Here is a 21,169-nt window from a genome sequence, read left to right on the forward strand (position 1 = left end):
TTAATGCAACTGATTAATCAGCTGGCACACCTGGTATTCATTAGCTGGTGTTTCCTAACACCTCTCTACTTGCTGCGGCTAAATGTTTTATGTAAAACAAAAAGGCTGAAACAACCATGACTCTCTCTTTTTTCTTTCTGTTTTGGTAGAAACTTTACTCTTTTAAAGTTTTTGAATAAACACTGGACAAAGTTAATCCTAAAACAGGCTAAAACTAATATTGGCACATTACAAATGAACATAAGCCACTTAAATGACTAAACTCTCTGGAATTATTTAGATTTTCTACATATTATTTGTAGAAAAAGACATGTATAGCCATAATATGATTTAAAAAAGTAAAAAGTAATTTTTAAATCATAAATTTTAAGTAAGGATTTGCAATTCCTCATACCCACGACTGTTTTTCAGAGAAGAGCCAACTGACATCCATTACAACTGTAAACAGCATAGCTACCATTAATATTCAGGAAACGTGTCATATTTCACTGTGTGCTCTGACTGTGTAAAATATTTAAAAAGTCTCATGGACTTCTGCACCGCCTGAGAAAAAAACAAATGTGTTTCTGTTTTTACACAGTGCAAAATCCACGTCTTTAAAGGAGTTTTCTGGTCCGAGACGCTTGAAGTTGCGGCCAGGCGTGTTGCTATGGCAATAACTCCTGAGCATTCAGCCTCTTCTTCATCCCGGTCTGTGAAATGTGAGTTTTAACTTCCTTAAGGCCTCTCGTCTCCCGAGGACTTTAATTTATACCGTATTGTGTTCGCTGGGGAAACTGAATTGACATTGTTTGTTGTTATTTTTGTTATTCATCGCCCCTTTTCAAGTTTATTCACAGTCCAGCTCTCCTCTGCTTGAGATGAGAAAGTCTTTTAAACTTCAGTGGAGAAGGACTCATTTGGAGGCAGATATTATTTATCGTCTAGTAGACTTTATACCAGAAGCCTACTTTTCATCGAAGTAATCACACATGCTCTCACACACATAACATAAAGACGTAATCATGTTTTTTCTCCCCCAACATTTATTTTTTGTTAAATAATTGGCATGAAAAAATGCGGTACGTGTAGCCATGAAAAAACAAGACTGCATCATAGTAATTGTACAGCGAAAGCAAAACATCACAAACATCAATAACCTCACATTTAAAACCTCTCACAGACATGAGAGCACGGTTCTGTTTCAACTAACAGACAATTACGCATTTTATAGTATTACAATGTAGCACAAGCAGGCACCAAAAGGAGTTCAGCAGACCTGGAGACTGCTCTGGTAAACATTTATCGCATGGAGACGTAAAAACACAGACAGCTTCACCATCAAAGAAGTGTTTCCAATGCTAATAGGAGCTAAATATATGATTTCATCATCTCATCTCTGCGCCTGCTCGCTATCTCAGCATCTCTCACTTTGTTGACTTACTTGTTTACTGCTTTACGATGGAGTTTTTTTCCCTAAACACGTAAAATGCTCTCTCAGAAGGTGTTAAGAAGTCTCAAAGTCCTTAAAAGAACAACTACTCCTCTTGTAACTCAACCGTTGAGAAGGAAAAGGAGCAGAGAAAGCTACCAGAAGACACATTTTCCCTTTTATTTTTCTTTACAAAGACGAAATCTGTTAGGCTGAGCAAAAGGCGTACATGAAAAGGAACAGATGAGAGCCGGTTCTTTGACAACTCACATCAACTACAGTTCTTGGTATCACTCACGTGCAGAACCTGTAGACAAAAACAAAATATTTAATTCTGTGCCTGAGGCGAAACTACAAAAATCTCTCTTTGCAATTATGAATTATTCTGCAGAAGAACAAAATAAAAAATTCAGCAGAGGCACATTTTACTTGCAGCCGTCCTCCAGGTAGCCATTATAAATAATTGAGAAACGTATGAGTTTACTTATGAGTGCTTTGTCAGTGTTTGCTGCTGGCTGAACATCCTGTAACTCCAAGCAGTAAACGTTTCAAGAACTAAGAAAAAGCAGCTTTGTTTGTAGCATTTTTAAGTAAAGATTTAGTGAGCTCAAGGTGAGCAAGGTGTGTAATCCTTCAATTAGAGTGGAAACATGAAAATCCTCAAAGTTAGAGGTTAACTGAGAGCCAAATCGTAATGAGCGGCTTAACGAGCAGATTATCTATTTGTAAGCTATTTGTTGGTGCTTGTAGAAGCAATTAAATTATTATCATACGTAGCTTTGAAAAGTGAACGACATGCTCTCTTCTTTTAAGAGACACAAATGAATCATCAGAAATATGAGGGGGTTACTATTTCACTGCCAGATAAGTGGCATTTATGGAAGATGACGTTACAGTCTTTTGTGTCCCGAGATGATCAAATCTTTTTCCTCGTGTGCTGCTAAACTGAAGAAGCAAATGAGGTGTGCTGTTTTTGACTCCTTGTGTGCCGCCTGAAGCTTCTAATGGGATTCTTGTTGAGGGAGGTAGAGATAAGAGTGAAACCAACTGTGTGCACCGTCCCATGCCTCGGCCTCATTTCAGTTTCAATTTGCATCGGGCATTGTTCTGGGGACGGGGTAAAAATTAGATTTCTCACATCAGAGACAGGGCTTTTTTTTTGGAGTCTGTAAACTTAACTGTGATATAGCAAAAACCTATTATTTCTGTAGCCTACTGTTTCTTTCAAGTGACTTTCACAGTTACTGAACAGAGGCCTGCAGTGGAAGTGCTCCATAAAGCCTGAAAGAAAACATGTTACATTTTGGAAAATGTGTTTATTTACTTTTTAAGTGTATTTCCTAAAAATGAATTTGAATCATCGCTGCATTTAAAAAATTTGCCCATACTTGCAATAGACTTTCAAAAGAAAATAATGGCAAACAATACTTAATTGAAAACACAGGAAACAAACACAGTCTCCTGGGTGAAGTCCAGTTCTGAACCTCCTGTCCACCCAAACCACCTGCTTACTTTTGCCTTTTCTCTTGTTTATAGTAGGCCTTCTTTTAGCATTTGCACCCCCAGTGCATACTATGACTAAAGGGTTCCATGTACGTTGGTGCCAGATGCTGAAGGACGTGACGAAGTGTAGGCATTTGACGCCCTGGGAATGAGAATGACTGGGGAGCTCTATGACTGTGTGGTAAATAGCTAACCAGATATAAAATTCAACAAAAACAGCATTTTTTTCAAAAGCAAATTTTGGTCTCTCTTGCAGGCTTTTACCATAATGTTTACTATGCAAGGTTACCCAGAAGTTTTACACTGTTCTTTCATAATGAACATGGCTAGAGACATATTTATTTTGTGATGTTGTAAATCTACAGGCAATGGAAAACAAAACAATACCACCTCTGGATCAAGAGGCTTATCCTCATTATTCCCACTCAGCTATGGTCATTTACTTTAAGATTAAACTATAGGCTCCAATTTCATACCGTTCACAAAATATTTGGATAAATACAAATTTGATGGAAGGTGAAAGGGTGCACAGACAGTGAAATAAATCCTGACTGAATCCACAAGGTTCTCCAAGTGCTGGCAAAGATATGGAAATCACATTCCTTAATTACGAAAGCACACACAGAGTGGAAGCCGGCAGACGAAGTGTTTACAAGTGAGGCTCTGTTAGGGATTTTTGTGTGCCAATTGTCTGTCTGCGAGCCGAACTCGCCGTCACCTCTGCCACCGTCTGTAAACTGCTCTTGGACAGTGCTTGTGCCTGCAAATCTCAGCTGTCACCCACACGCTATTGTCATTCATGTATTCCTACGCTTCTGCACTGAAAAAGGATAAAAAAAGGGAGGGTGGTGGGCGGTGGGGCTGCAGGGACAGGGAGTGCTAGGCGAAGAGAGGACATGAAAAAGAGGACCAAACTTGAAAGTGATAGGAAATGACAGCGCTAAGCTGTCAACGTACACCGTATGTAGGACAAAAGTATTACATCACACTGCTTAACACAAATACAGATACTTTTGTGTTGCAGAGGCCAACTGATACAATTCTGTCTACTTTTTATCTTAATGGGGTGTTAAATTATTCACTGCAACACTTTCATGTCCATATTTTGGCATAATTAACTGAATTTATGAATGAATTCATTTTTCTAAGGCAATCTGTAATTTGTTGATGAACATCATGTCCTGTCAACAAAATAATATCTATCAATCACTGGACAACGTCAATTTACACATAGCTCATGAATCATTTTGCTCACAATTTCTATATATGTCAGAGGTCGCACGCCTCCGGAGCAACTAGGGTTTAAGTGTCTTGCTCAGGGACACACTGGCAGATGTCTCACAGTGGGAATTGAACCCGGGTCTTATCCACCCCAAATCAAACACCTCTGCCTTAACATTGAACACGTACTTCATGTGTACATAAAATTCAGTGGGTATTTAGAGGGTAACTAATGGATCATGCTAACTTTGCACTTGCCACCATTGTTATAGAGTTTATGGAAAGCAGGCAAGCCTCCTAAAGTCCCTCCACATATGTTTAAATATTACATAAATTATTTCAAGTGCTTGCCTCTGAGTCTAAACCTAAGTAAACACACAAAGTAGCCACCTGGATAAGTTACTGCAGCTAACTGCATGAGGATCTACTTCTGCAGCTACCTATTCATCTTCACACTGGTTTGTTTACATGCAAGGCTGTGGCTTGATTTAGCATGTGTGCGTGCAGGAGAAGTAGTATGAGAGATTTGTTTGCGCTATTGTCTTCTAAGGAAATTAAATAAAACTAGGGTGCAAAGGGTTGTTAGTTATCAAGTGGACTATTATTAAGACTTCATAATAGGAGCTTCAATAGCTAATCCAGGAGGCTTCTTCTTGTGTTTACTTTCATATGGAATTATTTATGTAAAATTTAAGTTAAATTTGAAATCTTGGGCTGCTTGCCCCAATATATGTTGTTTTGTTCAAGTGGCATTTCCGCAATAGTGCAAATGTAGCATGACCCATAGCCATAATTAAAAGAAAAGCACAAAGGTTAAAATAAAAATACATAAACTTTCCTTTAAATAAATATTTTTACATTTTCAGAAATACGTTTATTCACATGCTTGATTACATAAACAAAATATTGGTCTTTTGCTAAGCTAAACTAACCGGCTGCTGACTATAGCATTTTATGAACAGATATCAGTGGTGTACGTCTTCTCATCTACCTCTCTGTCAGAAAATAACAAGTGTATTTACCCAAATGTCCCAAAACTTTAGCTTCAAAGCCCAACAGGGCTGTCAAGTAAATGACACCACAAGCCCACAATAAAGGTTCTGCATTATAAATTATTATACATTTTACACAAATCTGCACAAGCTGAGAGCTTTAGAGGTTCTGTAAGTGGATTTTTTAGCTTTAGACAGAGCCGTGCAAGCTGTTTCGCCCTGTCTTTAATTGTTATTAATTGTTGTTAAATCAAGTTGTTGATCTTATTGTTATTATCATTAAAGAATTGAAGGGCTCAGATGTGGTGTGTTAGCGGAGCCATTTGGCGTCAGTTTTATAAAGGCAAAGCCGTGAGAGTTGCACTGCAGGACAGGGTCCCTGAGAAACACCTCGTTAGTCTAAGCCTGGAAATGGGGCCTTTGTGCTTAGGTAATGCTCAGAGTAATTGGCAGCACTGAAGCGGAAGGCAGAGAGAATACATAAAAAGACACCACAGAGATAATTGAGCAGAACAGGTGAGTTTGCCATTTGTCGCAGGGGCACATTGGAGTAACAAGCAGGTGCCTTCAGCCTTTCATGGATAGAACATCAGCACCTTTTCTGTTAATTCACATCCTGATGTCAATGTCTGCATCGGTATTTAATACACATTTGTAGCAGTGGCAATAGGAGGTTTAAGTCCCATGACCAAGCCTGTTTCATCCCAGTTTGTTTTACTGCAGTAAAAGAAAATTGCCTGTTTCTAAACACCAGGCTTTCTTATTTATGTATGCCAAGAAGTAAGGCTTAATTACAGTCTTCAGATGTTTATCTTGAAGATGTTTACGTTAACATGCACCTGCCTTATCAGTCTGAATCACAAAGCTGTGCTGCAAAAACATCCTGTTATAAGAAGCCGACAAAATAACCCAACTGAATGGATTTTGGTGTTTGGATATTTGCAGGAAATCTGTTTTACACACAGGAAGTGATGAAACAAAACTCATAAGAGCAAAACACTGTCAAAGCTGAGCAAGAAGCTTGTCCGGAAAAAGGTGGACTAACTCTGTTTCCATTGATATTGACCCAACAATGTCCAAGTTATTTAGTAGAATAATACGGATAACTGCAAGAGAGAAATGCCCTGAATGAATGAAGATGAAGCAACATTAAACACAAAAGGAAATCCATACTGAATCATTACTCAGTTAATGAGTCCTCACTGTTCAGCAGTATTTCTCTGTCAAAAAGGAACATTTGGCACAGTAAGAACATGAAGACAGTATTTACAAGTACGCAAGATTAATATATTGAACGTAGTTTGTCACTATAATGTCTTGTCTGAGCCAGTGAACAAACCACCATGACAAACGAAGCCACACAAAGAGCACAGGCACTTGATGTTCTCTTCAGGATGCAACAAAGCGGATGCTGCCAATTAAACAGAAGAAAAAAGAATGTCACCAAACTGAAACGACATTTTCCCCGCCTCACTTTCTGCAACCATGCACACAGAATTTGAAGGAGACCTTTTAAAAAGGCCTCATAAATGAGGGCAGCGATATTACTCAGCACATGACTCATGGCATATTAAGATGAAGAGTGAAAAACAAGATTGAAAAAAGCAGATGGTGCGCACAGTAACCGCTGCTCGTTAGCCACTGATGCGACCACCCAGCTCTCACTGAGGCTCAGCAGGTGCCGGTGGTGCTAACGGTGGTGTAGCTGAACTTCGACATAGAGGTGGCCATCGACGTGGCCATGGAAGCGGCGGTGAGGCCGTCTTCTCCTGCCTCCCTCTTCCTGCACCACCAGCACTGGCGACAGAGCCAGTTGCGGCAGCAGCAGGCGAAGGTGGACAGCAGGGCCTTGCGGAAGCGCGTGTTCATGAAGCAGTAAATGATGGGGTTGACGCAGGCTGAGGTGTAGGACAGCAGGTGGATGAAGGAGATGGGCGCGCCTGAGAGGGCTTTGGAGGCTGACTTCAGGTCAAAGGCTTTCCAGGTGTTGGCTGAGTACAGGGGCATCCAGCAAATGAAGAAGAGCGCCACAATCACCATCAGCATGCGGATGACTCTCCTCTTGGCCTGCAGCTTGGCCTCTGAGGTGTTGCTGCGGGCGCGCTCAGGTTTGGCCTGGATGGCACCAGTCGAGGCAGAGAGTGTGGGGAGCTCTAGAGCAGAAGAGGGTTTTTTAGACACCTGGATGTAGCAACCATCGTCGTCATCATTCGAACCTGTGACAGCCCTTCCTATACCGTTCTTCTTGCCTGTGGAATGTCAGAGAGTTTACATTTGGAGAGTTTCCTTGGAATTCAACATAATGTAAATGCCTAGTATTTTTAAGTGTGTCTTAAAACAACTGTTTTTTTTTAGACAGACTAAACACGCTAAAAGACGAATGGAAGTTCATTGTTTTGCTGCATTCCAAATGAATAAAACACTATGTTTATAAATGAGCAGTCGCCACTGAAGGCTATTTCAGATCGTCTCAACCTTGATGAATCACACACACAAGGCTGGACTCCTTGGAAACTGGTCCTACTGATGCACACAATGCACCCAGAGATGTGTCTCATCTGTAACACAGAGATTTTTCTTTTTCTTTGGGAAATACCAGCTGTAAGGCCACTAGAAATTCCAAACAGGCATGAAAACAAGTCGAGTGGATATTAGGACAACTGAGAAGAAGTGTATTTTTGGATGTAACAGGTGCAGAACCTGTAGGTAGCAGCAAAATATGTCATTCTGAGCTTGAGGCACCCTTTGTAGTTATGTTCTATTATTTGTTTGCCTGTACTGCCTGATAATGGGGGTTTGTGTCTATTAGATCCAACAGGCGTGTATTTAATTGGAGTTTTTTTGTGTCATTACTGGCAGTTGTGATATTTTACTGGACTGCTGATAAAACCTGCTGTTTCCTGTCTTTCTGATGTAATTCAATGCAGCTTCATACAGGTCTATAAAAAGTGAAATAGATGTTTTCATCCACAGTATGAGTTAAATCACTGTGAACAAAAAGCTTTTTCCTGTTTGGATTGATATATGATGGTTCTCACCGGTAGTCTCTCTGTTCTGGCCCAGCTCAAACTGAATGCCTCGTACGAGCTCTCTGGAGATCAGACCGTAGGCTACAATCATCACCACTCCTGGGATGAAGAACAGAGTGAACAGCAGCAGCACATACCTGAAAAACAGCCAGATGGAAAGAGAGAGGCGTAAAAAAAAACAACGCAAAGAGTAAAAGTCTCTACTTTATCTCGAATCAGCCCTAAACACCAACCAAACACATAACCTTATCCAGCTACTGGCTGAAAATGTGCTTGTGAACTTAACTTAACAGTGTATCTTTCTTTCCTCATACACCTTTGTGCATGTGTTGGAGCGCTGCTGGAGGCCCCCCAGATGGTTGATCCCTCCCAACAGGCCTCTTTATCCCCAAGGTACTGAACCCATCCAGCGCTACAGCTTCTCACTGCAGGCTATCAGGCTCCTCAGCACCCTGGGGGACCGATCATGTCATACCGTGTCACAACAGCAAGCAGGCCACACTGAAGAACATACAAACAGCATCAGAAACAATCTCACATCTAAAAAAAATTAGGAAATGGGATGAGACTTTTGAGACTTTCCCAGAGTTAGTATTTATTGGTGGGGTACAAGCAGTTAGCCAGTCCTGAGCTCTGCGCTGATGAACAGTAGTTCAGTGACATATTGAGGAGACATTTATATAATATACTGTAAGATAGAATTGTAATCTAGACATAGCTTGAGTTGGAGAGCCATGTGCATACACAATAGTATCATCTGCATAAAAATTGTTATGTTATTATGTCACCACATGGAAAACAATGGCGAGGTCGACACGTAAAACGCAAAGCCTTAACAAGGAAACTGCACCAAATCCCCTCTGGTCTGTTAAATCACACCACAGTGTGTGATTTAATTTGAATCCAAATCTTGGATTCCTATAGGATGAGCCCCACAGGAGCCCCCCATGATGTGGCCATGAAGTCACCAAGCCTATAAGATGGCTAAACATTTTACAAAGAACGCATCATTTGGAATTCTTGTATGAACTGGACAGCACAAATATCCCAACAATCATTTTGGCATTCAAGCGAGGAGCTGAAAACAGCACTGTAAGAGGCCAACATTTTTATACAATTTTAAATGTTGTTTCATTACTACATCCACTTCTGAGACGTTTTGAGGCAATCAGCTGTGTAGATTTCGAATATTGGCAGTTTTACAAAAATTTATGGTGAATCGAAAAATGTGCTCCAACATTTTCGGAGTTGATAAGCGCCACAAGAGCCCTCTTGTCCCACAGTCACACAGACCACTGCAGCCAACGAAACAGACGAGTCCAGCAGCAATGGCAGAGGAAAGACTATCATTACATTCTGAGGAATGTTATAGCATTTTAACTTAAATCAAGAGACATCAGGCATCTGAAACTTAGCAGCACTTTAGAAGAAATAAAATCAATAAACAACCAAACAACAGGGCCAGTATGAAAGGGAACTGTTGCTCTATAAATAGACATTATATTGTCAGCGTACAGTTGGTGGAGTAATCAGCTAAGCTTAGGGTATGTCATTGCGCAACACCGATTGTTTTGGGTGATTTTAGAGAACTGCAGGCGGCCTCTGTCACAATAGCAGCAATAATGCATCATCTCAAACTGTCAACAGTGTTCTGTGTGCTTGTGACTTTTTGAGTTCATTCTTCCAATAACGACTAGCAAGAAGGTTCTCCCCAAATCTGTTCTTTGCACTCTTAGGATCAATTACAATAGACCTGTATTAACATTAGCAAAGCAATTCAGATCAGTTTGACAACAGAATAGTTCTCTGAAGAAAACAGGTTTTTACAATTTTGACAAATAAAAAAAAGTAATCAAAATTGATGCAGCCGAACCAGAGACATCTTTTTTATTCCATGCATTCTTCTGCCTTGTCAAACCTGGGGGCCTGCATGACCCACAATGCAACCTTTCTGCAGCCTGTTCTGTTGGAGATTGAGGTGTGTTATGCAAGTAGCAGCTAATGTAGCCTCAAGCCCTTTAAAAGTAAAAGAATGGATGTCTGAAATTAGTTACAAAAAAATCCTCTTATTAGTCAAGCTGGTGGCACCTATGTTTAAAAATGACCTGACCAAGGGCAGAGAGATTTTCAATTGTTTTCCACTTAGTACTTTTACATGAATGGAGTTACAGTCTTATCTTATCAAGTGAAGACATATGGGCCCAAAGGGAAATGGAGTAAAAGAAACTGTAACCTGGAGAAAATACTAAAATGAATTGAAATGCTTGATTTAACTAAATACACTGCCCAATCATATGTTCTCAACATGGAGGACATGTTAAGTCACCAACATCTGCAGAGTCAGTTGGACCAGTTGGACCAGTCAGCTGCTGCAGGTCTGACACTACAAGACAGTATTTTCTTTAAGAGGGTGGCAGCCATCCTGTTCAATGTGGGGAAGGTTTTCAACACAACCTTATCAAACTGTCACGTTGACATACACAGTAACAGTGCATATTGACATACATGGTTACAACCTCATATGGACGCACCCTTATATATACCCAGAAATGTCCAAATAAGGAGGTGGCTGGGTGGGTGGGTCAGAAACCGGACTTTCACCCAGAAGACCCGTGTGGTTACAAAAAAACTTAAGTTAAAGTTATGTCACAGTTATTTTCCTAAACCTAACCAAGTTGTTTTGGTGCCTAAACCTGACCAATATTTTTCACAATGTTAACCACATGCCGTTTCACAACGTAAAGCAATAGTTTTATTTTGAAAGTCTAACCAGACTTTGCATATTTATTCATGCTAACTTGACCGCAGAGCCTTACAAGTGCAAAAGTGAGGCCAAAGTGTCCATATGTGACGCACTGGGATGAGAACGTGTTGACAGACGGTACCCATGGCTATGACACAACAGAAAGAAATGTGTATAATTGATCGTGGTGAGATTGATGACACCTCAAAGAAAAAGTAGTGAACTGAGTAGTGGGGGGAAAATGGAACAAAATGTTGAACGAGGGGAATTTGTAAGGAGTGTACAAAATTCAAAGGGCTCAGAGCATCTGTCAGTTTGGCACCATCTGTATCTTCATCTTTGTTTGAACAACCAGCGAAGTACAATGACTGAGTGAGCATGAGAAACCGCTTGGGATTATAAAAGTGTACGCTCTCTCTGAAGCGAATAAAACCTATAAGTAAAATTAAGTGAACTGAAGGGAGAATGATAAAGAGAGGAGGAGGGAATATGCAATTATTGTAAAAGAGAAAACAAGAAAGAGTAACCCATGAATAAATAAATAAATAAGAAACTGTACAGATGTCACTTTGATCGTAATAAATCTTTACCATCACGCAGCCACATCTCCCTTTTGATTCGTCATAATCAGAGAATCCTCTTCACAACCACCGATGTCTGCGGTGCACATCAGTCAGCACATGAAAGCGACAGCAGAGAGGAAGAGGTCGGGTTTCATTCATTCTCTGATATTCTAATCTAGTCTTCCCCGGCAAACCCTCTGAACTCTGCACAGCCCCGCTCTTTCACTTCTCATTTAAAAAAAGGCTTCAGCCAAAGTCTCTCATCAGCTGGCTGTTTGATACTGTGGAAAATCTGTTAGACAAAAGCTGTCTGGAAGTGAACGTGCAGGAGTGCGGCAACACACCACTGCTGGTGGATATTTGTGCTTGTTTTGCCTCAAGGGGGAAACCCAGATGGATGAGGCAGAGGGACATGAAAAAAACATGATGAATATTCATATGTTACTCCCTCTTTTGACTGTTCCCGCATCACCTGAAAGCTCCATGATTATCAACCACTGAAGGTGTGTTAGGTTTATATTAATCATCAAAGAAAATGACATGCACGTGTTACCCATTTCTGCACTACAAATAAACTTCACCTGGGACAGGGAGATATGAAAATTGGATCATTGTCTTCCTTTGCAGAGTTTTTGATTTTGTTTTGTTTGAGTTTGAAGCTAAGTGGTGTAGGACTCTGTGGATGGCAGCGTCAAGTCTCTGCAGACTGAGGTATCTCCAACAACTATTGGATGGACTGTCATGACATTTTGTACAATCATGTCATATCATATGTCAATCAAATGTCCATTCCCTGAAAAAGCCCTGCCTCTTTCTCAATATATTATATATATTTTGAGTAAAATAATTTTGTTTTTTATTTACAGTTAATATTCTCCTAAAAAGACGCAGTAATTGATCAGCAAAACACAGTCCCCTTCCTGTTGAAGATGCAAACATCAAACAACAAGGATAATAAGAATTAACATCGTGATTAATAGCGGATGGGTTGCTTGTGGGTGAAACAGGGTGAGGCGTCTCCCCATTAAGAGAGACACTGTCACAGCTTTTTCTTTCACTGGAAACATTTAAAATTGCAGACAGCGGCCTCTCTAATCATTAAAGTAAATCGTTATTGGAAACACTCATACATTAGTACAACACACAATACAGACATCATCTGGACAGCTTGCGCTGCTCGAGTAATTAAATGGGAACACAGCCTACAGGGACCATGAGAGATGGAGTGAAATGTCCATGAGGGTGCAGGTCTCTAAATTGGAGAAGATAATTTGGGTGGGTGGCGGGTGATTGATTTATGTGTACATGGGAATTCAGATGACGTGTATATGATTATCTAAAGTATAACATCATAAAGTATCAGCAATATAATTTCTGTTGTTATTTATTATACTTCTATAAGTGTGCCCATAACCAAGTTTCTCTTTAATGCAAAAATGTTATCTAGTCATATTATAATGTCTACTTATCTAGTGGCTGAGTTCTCTCAATGAATAGGATTATTCAACCCTCCAGATATTTTGTTGTGTAAAACTCCAGTCTGTGTACAGTGCACACCATGCATGAGAATAATTATAAAAATCATTAAGAAAATCATTAGATTTGCCTTTGACTAGAGAAAAATGGTTCATTAACAACTTTATGGCTCTTACGTGTCTTGATATAATTCGCTTATCATCTCAGACTAAGATTTCAGTCTAAAAATGGATGCTTCAGTAACTCTATGCCTTGCTTCATTAGGTGCAAAAAAAGGGCCATTTTCATGTAATGAGAGGTGGATGAAAGAGGTGTTATCTCCTTGGAATTGAGGTTTTAACCCCTAAACCCTGGTGTAATTTAAAAGATGGCCATGACAAGTCAAGATGAAACTGTGAATTAAAACTTGAAAGGTCCTCCTAGTCAGTGACACATCTGGACTTTTGACATCTGAGTCTCGACTTTCTGCCTCCTCCTCCTCCTCCTCCTCCTCCCCGAGCAGACTAATTAACTGGTCTCCCACTGCCTCGCCTTTCCCAGAGAAGCTTTGCGGTTTGATAGACAAAGAAAAGAGAAATCTTCAGAGTGTTCGACCACAAAAAGCTGTCAAGTAGAGAGACGTACAAGGTTTTGCCATGTGCAGCTTCTTCTTCTTTTTAATTGCGCCATCCTGCAGGAAAAGTTGTGTGTGTATGGACAGATCTATGAAAATCCCTGAGTAGTACATCCCAAGATGCAAGAACATATCTTGTCTGTGGCTGCTTATCCCTCTACCTGTGGTGCTTTTTAACAACATGCCTCAGAGGGCATGAATGTAGATGGATGGATGCCTTTCCTAACACAGAGCAATTCAGACTGTAACAGCAATAATCGCTTCTCTCCTGCTTTAATCCTTTTCAGTGTACAGTCAGGAGCAGAGAAACAATCATGTTCATTCAAAATGACAGCAAAATGGTAACATGCACAGATACCGAAGGCAGACACATTATCTACAGTGTCTTTGTCTAATGATGTCGTCTCTACTTTTCTTTCCTGGCTCCTCTGTTTTTTTTGGTATGACCCCTGCTATGCTAGAAAACGGACCCACACAGTCTGTAATTATGCCTCAACGGGAGCTGCCGGGTCACCTTTTTCATCTTAAAGAAAGAGACTCCCACTTAATGATTTCATTCATTTTTCAGACATCACCCCTGTAACCACCTTTACAGCTTCATCCCAGGGGTTCAAACCTAAAATGACAAGAATTTATGAGCCTTCTTTCCATCATTAGCAGAGGTGTAGGACGAGGTGTAGGACGGGGGGGGGCGGAGAGTGAGTACACAGGCTGACCTTTGAGAGCCCAAAATGGCGGAAGCTATTGTAGCTTATTAGCTCAGTTGCACCATCCACTTTGAGTTAACCTCCCTTTGCAGAGATAAAACTGCTTCACCAAAGAGGCATGGTTTGCAGACGTTATGAGAGACCAGAGTGGCTGGTACAAATGTCTTTTTGAAGTACAGTGATGATGTATTCCACATGAAGAAACTGGAACAAGTTAAAACTAATATATTACAGCAAACTTTTTTATTCCAGTTACAAACACACAGTGTACTACAAACGCTGTTTGAATTGCCTGAGAACAGTGGATCTGCTGGAGGTTTGTGCAAGAAATTTGAGCTATTTTACGAAAATTACCAAATCAGCATGCACTCTGTTTTCCAACTGTGAGCAATCAGCAGAAAGTGATCTGATTGCACTGCTCAAAAAATTAAGCTACTTTTTGCTTGTCATGGTAATGCATATGTAAATTACACAATTACACCGGATGTAAATCAGAGTATCTCCACACATTTGGAACCAAAACCAAGCAGATTGCATTCGATTCACTAACTGACTCCGTCTATTCATCTTTTACCCATCATGTCTTCTCTGGTTCTGATTTTAGCCTGCTCCTTGATTTCTTTGCCTGTTTGGACTCATTACTTTAACATAGCTACCAGTCCTCATCGCCCAACAAGTCCTGCTGATCAGACTAATGTTTGAACAGATGAATGACTGAGGGTGTTCCTTTTATCCATGCTTTTTTCACTTATTCATTGGAGGTTATTGTGTCACCAGTACCTACCAGGTCTGCTCAGCTTGCTGGCTGGGCCAGTCCAGGCGACACATGTGGCCAACAGTACCGTTGCTCTTTGGGAAAGACTTGAGGACACTGAACACTGGGTAGGGCACCATGACTATCAGTGACACCACCCAGGTGGCCGCAATGACGCGGTAGGCGTGGGATCGGGTCTGCCAGGATCGGGACTTCAGCGGGTTACAAATAGCGCTGTATCTCTCGATGGCAATGGCCACAAGGCTGAAGGTGGAAATGCTGACAGAGATCCCTGCAGGAAAGAAAAGAAAAGCAACGAGAGAACATTTAGAGACCTGCAGCCTCGTTTATAAAACGGATACACATCAAAAGGTTGCGTATGGACGAAACAACTTATGCACAGAAAGATTTATAGCATAGTGCGTACGCATGTCACAGGCTGATTTCCCTTTTATAAATCACAATAAACTTTGAAAATTTGGCTCACATGAGCAAGCTTTTTTCCTTTTAACACTCATAGTTGCCTATAAATAGCCAGTGAAACACTAATTAATAATACATACTGACTGCATGAAGACAACGACGGCAAATTCTGACAGAAAAGCTAAAAAAATAAATTTCGTCTAGTGTGAAACTGAAGTTCTTGGTGGTGAGGTTGAAACAAGTTTGATGTTGATGCACAAGATGACCCATGTACGTAAGTTGTATGGTTCATGGTTTGAAATGATCGTGAACCAAATACCTTCAAGTTGTTTACACAAACAAATGAGAATTTTTCTATTGTTTTTAGTGACTGCGTGTTCCAGCGGGGTTGGTGGAGCTGCAGCTGGGCAAGGAGCCCAGCCCTGGCATCTCCACTGCACCTCCTGTGTCTCAGCCCTCCAGCGGCCGTGTAGTTGTAGTCTTACAAATGCAGAGACTTAGTTAATGAATAGTGTTACATGTTTCCCATACCTCATCACTGCCACACGCTGGCGCACAGCATTTAGCTCAAATGCCAGTCTGCATTCATTCACTGAGCCTAAGTGCTCAAACAGAAACTAACATTGGTGGAACAGCCACCAGGGTTCAGTATCTTGCCCAAGGATACATTGACATGCAGCATGGAGGAGCCAGGGATTGAACCGCCGATTAACGGGCAACCCACTCTATCTCCTAAGCCACAGCCGTCCACAAAGGAAAGACCAGGCAAGATCTCTCCGCTACAACTGGCAAGATTGTCATGAAACCTGTTACTGATTTTCATGGTCCCCAGCAGAAGATTACAAATTTCATTGGTGACCCCTTAAACTTTCTTTTTGTGCCATCATCAAGCAACTTTCTACTCGGACAGAAGATAGTTATCAGTCAGATTGCTCCCCAGAGAATGAACCCTTTCCATTTTGGGCACTTCACAAGTTTTCCTGGGCCACCTTAAGGACAAAACACTCCAGCAATTCCACTGGTAAATTCCACATGTCATAATTAATGTCCCGCTCCAATATTCAGTGTCAATGCTAATCAGTGTTCACTTGACCTGTTAGTGGCCATAATGTTATGGCTGATTGGTGTAATTGATCCACTATGTTCACCAGCCAGTTGCTAACTTTGTGTCTGCTGTTCGGTGCTGGGCAGGTAGTGTACAGTGGGCTTTTTTTCTGCTGAAAACATCTCTAGTTTTGACAACTGCAGAGTTTTCACATACAAGTAGAAGATCCTTTATTGTCACATACACATACATGCTGCAAAATTCATCCTCTATATTTAACCCATCCCTCAAGGGAGCAGCGGGCAGCCGCGGTGCAGCGCCCGGGGAGCAACTCCAGATCTTTACCAGTGTCTGGTCAATAACACTGACTGTAGAACCTAACATGTTTTTGGTGGTTGGGGAAACCGGAGCACCTGGAGGAAACCCACTCAGACACGGGGAGAACATGCAAACTCCTCACAGAAAGGCCAGGGCAACCGGGGTTTGAACCCGTGACCTTCTTACTGTGAGGGCACAGTGCTTTTGGGGTTTTTATTTGTTTTTTTTAGTAGTCATGTGATTGTTAAAACATCTGCTATACTCAAAAAGTCACCAACCTCAAACTTTTTAATTTTTTTTTCATCCAGACAATGTAAGTGCTTCATGATATAAACATGACTTATTCACTTCATCTAGCCATTGGTATGCAAAATAGTTTGCTTGAGAGTAAAAACAAATATTTTTGTATATAGGTCACCTACTCTCTCAATAGTGCTAGAACCTCTGTGATCATCCAATAACACCGTTTAATGATAAGGTTCCACCTTTTTACAAACTATCTAGTTCAACAGGGGTTAAATTCCTTAAGAGAAAATCCAAGGCCAGTTCGTATTTGCATGTATGAATATGCATAATCTGCAGCCGGGGGGAGCATAGTCTGTGTTCTGAAGGTGAGCCGGGTGAGATAAATAGCATTAATAAACCCATACCTGCGTGTCACTAGCTGCTACAAAGCAGCGCCCCGGGAATAAATTCCCCACACTGATCCTCTGTCACGAGAAGCAACAACCTCAATCCACCATTTCACTGTCACACATTAATCTCCATTCATTGTTCCTTTGCGACAGAAGAACATATCCTGTCTACACCATGGCTTTGCATTATCATTCAAGGGAGGAAGTCATTATGCATACTCCTATGAGCACGGTGCAATTCAATCTACAGGAACCACGTTAAGTATTTGAGTAGTGGACTGCTCTGTGGCTTGTTGGAGAACAATTTATCCTCCCCGGGATCAGCCTTTGACTATGGTCCCTCCTGCAAATATGATGATAAAATCACCCTTCCTTTGTACTGTGATAAGCTTTGTTATCCGAAGATAAAAGGTAAGTCTTAAGTGTATATTGTCAACTGTATTTTTTTTTTTAAACCTACAGATGTGGTTGTAACCTAGAAAAGAAAAGAACTATGCAGATATTTGGTGTGGGATTTGATGCGGAGTCTGATAAAAGCAAGAGAATGGCTTTATCTTATTCCTGCTCTAACAGAACAAAGGAGCTGACTTATACTCCAGAACAAAGAGAACATCATCGTCACAATAAGACGTCTGAATGGCTTTTATGCTCCTTGAGCAGTCGGAGAGCCACTGTGCATTATTAAAAGCATTTCAGCTCTTAGGCAGAAAGAAGATTCTTTTATTTTTTTTTTGATTGCAGCTTCACTGACATGAAACCTGACAGAATACTACATCAAACCAAAACCACCTGGTCAATGACCCACTCACATGGAGAATGATACATATTGTAAGCAGTTGTATGATGTTCAAACTGGGCTTATTGGCTTAGCACAAGGGATTTCAAATAGTGAGGCACACCTCCCCAGGGGGGCAAGGAGGGAGAGACTGGAGGCAGAAATACTGCATGAGGTGGAAGGGACAGGTGCATGTCCTGTTCTTAAAGCAACAGGAAGTTAGTTATTGTAGTTTGGCCTGCTGATATAGCCTGCTCCCCAACACCAGGCACTCTTCATTCTCGCAGTCTCAGTATTTATATTTTCAAATGCAAATTGCATTTTAAAATCTGAACATGATACACATATTTTTAAATTCAGTGGGGCCTAAACTTTCTAAGGATATGCTCTCCAACGTCCATGGTGAAAAAACATATCATACGTAACTTTCGTATCCATACAGGTGCTGGTCATATAATTAGAATATCATCAAAAAGTTGATTTATTTCAGTAATTCCATTCAAAAAGTGAAACTTGGATATTACATTCATTCATTCATTCCACACAGACTGATATATTTCAAATGTTTATTTCATTTAATCGTGATGATTAAAACTGACAACTAATGAAAATCCCAAATTCAGTATCTCCGAAAATTAGAATAGTACTTAAGACCAATACAAAAAAAGGATTTTTAGAAATGTTGGCCAACTGAAAAGTATGAACATGAAAAGTATGAGCATGTACAGCACACAATACTTAGTTGGGGCTCCTTTTGCCTGAATTACTGCAGCAATGCGGCGTGGCATGGAGTCCATCAGTCTGTGGCACTCAGGTGTTATGAGAGCCCAGGTTGCCTGATAGTGGCCTTCAGCTCTTCTGCATTGTTGGGTCTGGCGTATCGCATCTTCCTCTTCACAATACCCAATAGATTTTCTATAGGGTTAAGGTCAGGCGAGTTTGCTGGCCAATTAAGAACAGGGATACCATGGTCCTTAAACCAGGTACTGGTAGCTTTGGCACTGTGTGCAGGTGCCAAGTCCTTTTGGAAAATGAAATCTGCATCTCCATGAAGTTGGTCAGCAGCAGGAAGCATGAAGTGCTCTAAAACTTCCTGGTAGACGGCTGCGTTGACCTTGGACCTCAGAAAACACAGTGGACCAACACCAGCAGATGACATGGCACCCCAAACCATCACTGACTGTGGAAACTTTACACTGGACTTCAAGCAACGTGGATTCTGTGCCTCTCCTCTCTTCCTCCAGACTCTGGGACCTTGATTTCCAAAGAAAATGCAAAATTTTATCAGAGAACATAACTTTGGACCACTCAGCAGCAGTCCAGTCCTTTTTGTCTTTAGCCCAGGCGAGACGCTTCTGACGCTGTGTCTTGTTCAAGAGTGGCTTGACACAAGGAATGCGACAGCTGAAACACGTCTTGCATACGTCTGTGCGTGGTGGTTCTTGAAGCACTGACTCCAGCTGCAGTCCACTCTTTGTGAATCTCCCCCACATTTTTGAATGGGTTTTGTTTCACAATCCTCTCCAGGGTGCGGTTATCCCTATTGCTTGTACACTTTTTTCTACCACATCTTTTCCTTCCCTTCACCTCTCTATTAATGTGCTTGGACACAGAGCTCTGTGAACAGCCAGCCTCTTTAGCAATGACCTTTTGTGTCTTGCCCTCCTGTGCAAGGTGTCAATGGTCGTCTTTTGGACAGCTGTCAAGTCAGTAATTGTGTAGCCTACAGAACTAGACTGAGAGACCATTTAAAGGCCTTTGCAGGTGTTTTGAGTTAATTAGCTGATTAGAGTGGCACCAGGCGTCTTCAATATTGAACCTTTTCACAATATTCTAATTTTCTGAGATACTGATTTTGGAGTTTTCATTAGTTGTCAGTTATAATCATCAAAATTAAAAGGAATGAACACTTGAAATATATCAGTCTGTGTGTAATGAATGAATATAATATCCAAGTTTCACTTTTGAATGGAATTACTGAAATAAATCAACTTTTTGATGATATTCTAAATATATGACCAGCACCTGTAAATCCACTCAAAGACATGAAGCCGCACCTTATAACTCCAGAGCTTGCCTGAGAATAATGAGAGTGTCCTTAAGTATCAAAGTTATGCAGTTATATTTAGCAAAAAGGAACCGCTAATAGCTAATTCAGAATACTTTTATTGGTGCAAAAAATGAAAGCAAATACAGACAAAAAAGCAGGGCTTGTAGGGCTTTTAAGTTGTAGCCCACAGCGTGACTCACTGAATCCATAACAACATTATACATCCTGTTTACCCTAACCCTTACCATGATTATCTACTAAAACAGAAGAAGAAAGGCAAAGAATAGCTTTATTTATAGAAGCTTTTGTCATGTTGCACGTAAATTGAGACAAATATAAAATTAATATTGCTATCATTAATAGTACTGTTATTCATTTTTATTGATGTTTGTATCATGACAGCATTTACTGGTTTCTGCTTTTCTGTGTAAAATATTGTGTTGGGCTGCTTCTTTCTCCATCTGCCCCTCCCCAAAGCCAAGGAAGATGGCCGCCCACCCTGAGTCAAGGTTCTGCTCAAGGTTTCGACCTGTTAAAAGGGAGTATTTTTTTTCCTTTTCTGTGTTGCAAAGCGCTTGCTCGTGGTTGGAAATGTTGGGTCTAGACCTGCACTATATGAAAAGTGCAATGAGATAATTATGTTATTAACTGGCATCTTTTTAAATATTATACATGCCTATAACATCACTTGGTTTTAAAAAATAATGTCTTTATGTGATCGCAAATCAAGAAGAGCAGGGTGACTCTTTAGCGGGCTCTACCTGTGATCATAGAACTCAGGTTACAATTTCTATTTTTGCCAAAGAGTCTCCACTGTCGATAGGCTCGGAGTGAATAAGCCTTCCTGCAAACCACAGGGTGGAGCGGCCACCAGCGTCGTTCCATGACACCATCCTGTTGACTACTGTACA

General features: G+C 40.8%; 1 protein-coding gene across 1 annotated transcript in view; it reads right to left on the reverse strand.

Moving 5' to 3' along the window:
* Positions 1–974: 974 nt before the first annotated feature.
* cckbra (cholecystokinin B receptor a) overlaps positions 975–21,169 on the reverse strand; it is a 43,420-nt gene continuing 23,225 nt past the window's right edge. The window contains exons 3-5 of the mRNA XM_038717438.1: positions 15,043–15,304; positions 8,166–8,293; positions 975–7,376 (exon numbers count right to left, since the gene is read on the reverse strand). Coding sequence (XP_038573366.1) covers positions 6,799–7,376; positions 8,166–8,293; positions 15,043–15,304 — 968 coding nt within the window. The 3' untranslated portion in view covers positions 975–6,798. The remainder of the gene's footprint in view (positions 7,377–8,165; positions 8,294–15,042; positions 15,305–21,169) is intronic.

This window comes from Micropterus salmoides, unplaced genomic scaffold (assembly GCF_014851395.1).
Source record: "Micropterus salmoides isolate LMB-PRFRI ecotype aquatic unplaced genomic scaffold, ASM1485139v1 Ms_hic_scaffold_1, whole genome shotgun sequence".
In the NCBI taxonomy this organism is placed as follows: domain Eukaryota; kingdom Metazoa; phylum Chordata; class Actinopteri; order Centrarchiformes; family Centrarchidae; genus Micropterus; species Micropterus salmoides.